Raw genomic sequence first — 3,967 nt, forward strand, 5'->3', positions numbered from 1 at the left:
AATCACAGACTGGGATATGTCAACTTTTACTCACTCTATTTAAAAAAAAACTTCACTTGGTTTTTAAATGCTATACAATTGAAAAAGACGACCCAAAATTAATGAAAGTAGAGATTTGTACTTGGCAAAGAGCGTTGTGTGGAATCAATCATGTTATTTTGGGGAATTAAAAAGAACATTGATATAGGAAAATAGGTCAATTTGACCCAAGGACAACATGAGGGTTAAACAAAAGTAAATGTTTTTCTACAAAATTAATCCAACTGTAAATATTGAATATTTGGCAATATTTGGACAATTTACAACAATCTTTTTTTCTTTCAACAGCTAATTTTTTTTCTCTGTCTCATCACAAGACTATACAGACTATCTGGGGCCCATGGAACTGAAAACACACACACACACACACACACACACACAGTGCATGTCTTAATGGTATTCCTTCTCCTTTTCTTGGTCTGCAGATTCAACAGATTAATAACGGATCACATCAGTACTTTTAGGACTTTATGAGACTCGTGATCGCTTACCACTGAAAACATACAAAGACACAACTTGTGTAATGACGCATTCAATCACATACCTGCTGGTGCAGCATACTACCCCCCCCCCCACACACACACACACACACACACACACGCACACAAACAATGCTCTTTTTGTGTTTCACTCGTGTAGCAGTTGTGTAACCTCCAGAAGCCCATGAAAGTCTAGTGTCCAAAAGTAAATAAGTACGTAAGTGAAGTTTATTTGTATAGCACGAATCACAGACAGACTCACAAAGTTCTCCACAAGCAAAAGCAGATGCTCCCAGCACCCTACTTTTCATTAGGAAATAGCTAGCGATACCATCTGAGGAATGTCAGTCAGTCTGCCCAACGTTCTGGTGAATACCGCACAGTATGTCTTAGCAACTACTGACCAGATTTCCATGACAACTATTCCCGGCCTACAGAGGATTCATCATGATTTTGGTGACACCCTACACCCTACACCCTACACGTACAAGCTATTTCAAAAAGTAGTGACTAGCGACAAATTTGTACTTCCATTGCATTAAAAAGGGCTGCTTGGCCAGGTGTATTTGGCGTAAAAGTATTCATTAGCGTCTTATCTAGACGCGCTTGGTTGGGACGTACTTTTCCAACTGACATGCAGGACAAGAACGGGACAGTTAGGTTTGGGAAAAGATGGAGGTTGGGGTTACAAAATATACGATTCAGAGATATGCGGGACAAGAAGAGGACATCTGGTCTCTTGGGTGACAGCCCTGTGTTGTTTGACCCATCCACCCCTACCCCTACCCCCAACCAACCTCCTTACGTAGATTTGAGTTCTTTTAAACTACTCCCTACCATTGTGGCTCTTAATACTATGTCATCTTATAGCATAGTGCGTTCCACCCAGACACTGAAGGGGGATTTTTGCGTTGGTCATCTGATGCTGAGAGCCACACACCAAGCGTTAATAAGCTGACCCCTACAAAATGAGGCATTCTGCATTTAGGTGCTTTGTTTGAAAAAGTCAATAGATCTTCCTCATGGTATCTGCCAACAGATTTGGGACACAATTGTAAACCCTTTGGTCCCTAGAGTCAAAGCAACTTCCTGTCAGCACGGTCTTTCGGTTGTTGACGTTCAGAGCAGGACGCTGAGGACCCCGGCCAATCACCTCCATCCATGGATATAGGAGAGTCCCATGGATGGAGCCAATCACCTCCATCTATAGATATAGGAGAGTCTCATGGATGGAGCCAATCACCTCCATCCATGGATATAGGAGAGTCCCATGGATGGAGCCAATCACCTCCATCCATGGATATAGGAGAGTCCCATGGATGGAGCCAATCACCTCCATCTATAGATATAGGAGAGTCCCATGGATGGAGCCAATCACCTCCATCCATGGATATAGGAGAGTCCCATGGATGGAGCCAATCACCTCCATTCATGGATATAGGAGAGTCCCATGGATGGAGCCAATCACCTCCATCCATGGATATAGGAGAGTCAATTGGATGGAGCCAATCACCTCCATCCATGCATATAGGAGAGGGAATAGCTCCCTTTCTTTTCAGTGGCCCCTGTGGGTGGTAGGTGGGGGGTAGCCTGAGGATATCAAGACATCATCTTTTCTATGATTCCTCTGCTGAGGTGTGAAGCAGCATAAGAGAAAGGATTGCCCCCCCCCCTCCCCTGAGGCTTATGGAGCATGAAGTGGACCTGAGCTATAAATGCTGATGCAATCAAAGGATGCCAATAACCTGTGAAATGCAAACTGTTCCTGAGGATGACAGTGGCGCGGGGGGGTCATTGACAGCAGCCAGTCACAGCTGTTTTGCTTTTATCTGTTCATGAAATGGTTTCCTAGATCCCACTGGGTGGATGTTCGACAACTCTTTGTCAATGATGCAACTCCTCCGTGCTAGCTGAAATACTAGTATAGAAACCTGTATAAGATGGACCCACGGGGTACTATGCATTACCATATGTTCTCTCCTGGCTTCCATATTCTATCATACTGTATAATAGGCAAACTACTCTATATTTATTGGGATCTTGCTGCCATTTTGGCCAATTATATGATAACTCCCAGTGACAGTGTGTGGTATAAACATGTGTGGTTACAGCCTGTTTTAGAGAGAATTAAAAAGCAGGGAAATAGTAATTAACCCCGGAATGTGTTGGTATTGATTTCTTATGTTAAAAAAAACAAGTGATAATTAGATTTTTTTTTTAAAAGCTCATAATAAAACAGTCCAATTTAAAAAATATCACTTGGAATGTACTGTGGGATCACATGCAGCACTGTATTAGCAGTTCATGTGTATTTAATATCCAATTCTCTGCTCACACTCTATTACACTTTTTATCAGTGTGCACTGTAAACAATGCTGAACACTGTTTAATGCAGCAGAACATATAACATCCTAATGTGTAGGGACGTTAAATGTGGGTGGAAAGACTTTGCAGAGTAAGAAAAGCACAGGTGTAACTAATAACATGAACGATAGGCCAGTTCCATTCAGCTGTCCCAGTGAGCCAGCATGAACAACACCAGGACCCTGAAACTGAAGGAGCTAAATGGAATTCAGCCAATATTCATTTTAGTGTCTGTGGTTTTCCAACGCCACATGTCAAAATGTCTTCTGTGGAAAAGCCATCTCAGTTTAAATAGAATTCACCTTTAAAGGCCCTGAAAACCTCACAGGGGTTCTTTCTACAGTTTCAGCATGAACTGTATCACAGTGATGTGCTCAATACATCCTGTACTGCAGAATGTCTTTAATAACTTTTTGGTTTTAATAAAGTAGTCTAATATTGGAGGGTAATATGGAGGTGTGGATTGAGTTCTCCATGACGTCTCATCATTTAATATCACTATAAAATCCACAACACTTTGGAGCCAGGCTTCAAGACTACATTATTTTGGGATTGTGTGCCCCTAGTGTTATTTCAAGTTGACTCTCCAAAGAGCTGTGTAGGCGAATAAGTGGACGTAAAGCTGGTTATTTTCATATTATATCTGAAAAATACACATTCAGCAACAGCCCCAAAACCCATCCTGCATTTTAGTTTTTTAAGAGTTGAAATGTCCCTGTAATACATAACTTAAAGAAAATGATTGCACAGTTCTTTTTCAGTGTTAACTAACTGGTAATTATTTCAAATAAAAAATGTACTCATGTCAGTACGTAAAATTAAAACCTTATTCCCTGAATTGTGTTCATGTTTGTTAGGAAAAGCCTCTGAAACTGCAGAGACCTGTGGACAGTAAACCCATGTCAATATTAAATTCCACGCTGTGTAAATCGGGTCTAAAACTCACACTCTTTGGACATTCCCACTCCGAAGCACTTCTGCAGGCGGCAGTACTGACAGCGGTTTCTCGTCACCTTGTTGATAATGCAGTTCTTGTCCCGGTGACACGTGTACACCATGTTCTTCTGGATGCTTCGGCGGAAAAA

At 41.6% G+C, this 3,967-nt stretch overlaps 1 protein-coding gene across 1 annotated transcript in view; it reads right to left on the reverse strand.

Moving 5' to 3' along the window:
• LOC116693486 (retinoic acid receptor beta) overlaps window positions 1–3,961 on the reverse strand; it is a 58,441-nt gene extending 54,480 nt beyond the window's left edge. The window contains exon 1 of the mRNA XM_032522490.1: window positions 3,829–3,961. Coding sequence (XP_032378381.1) covers window positions 3,829–3,940 — 112 coding nt within the window. The 5' untranslated portion in view covers window positions 3,941–3,961. The remainder of the gene's footprint in view (window positions 1–3,828) is intronic.
• Between the last annotated feature and the right edge of the window lie 6 nt (window positions 3,962–3,967).

Source organism: Etheostoma spectabile, chromosome 8 (genome assembly GCF_008692095.1).
Source record: "Etheostoma spectabile isolate EspeVRDwgs_2016 chromosome 8, UIUC_Espe_1.0, whole genome shotgun sequence".
NCBI lineage: Eukaryota > Metazoa > Chordata > Actinopteri > Perciformes > Percidae > Etheostoma > Etheostoma spectabile.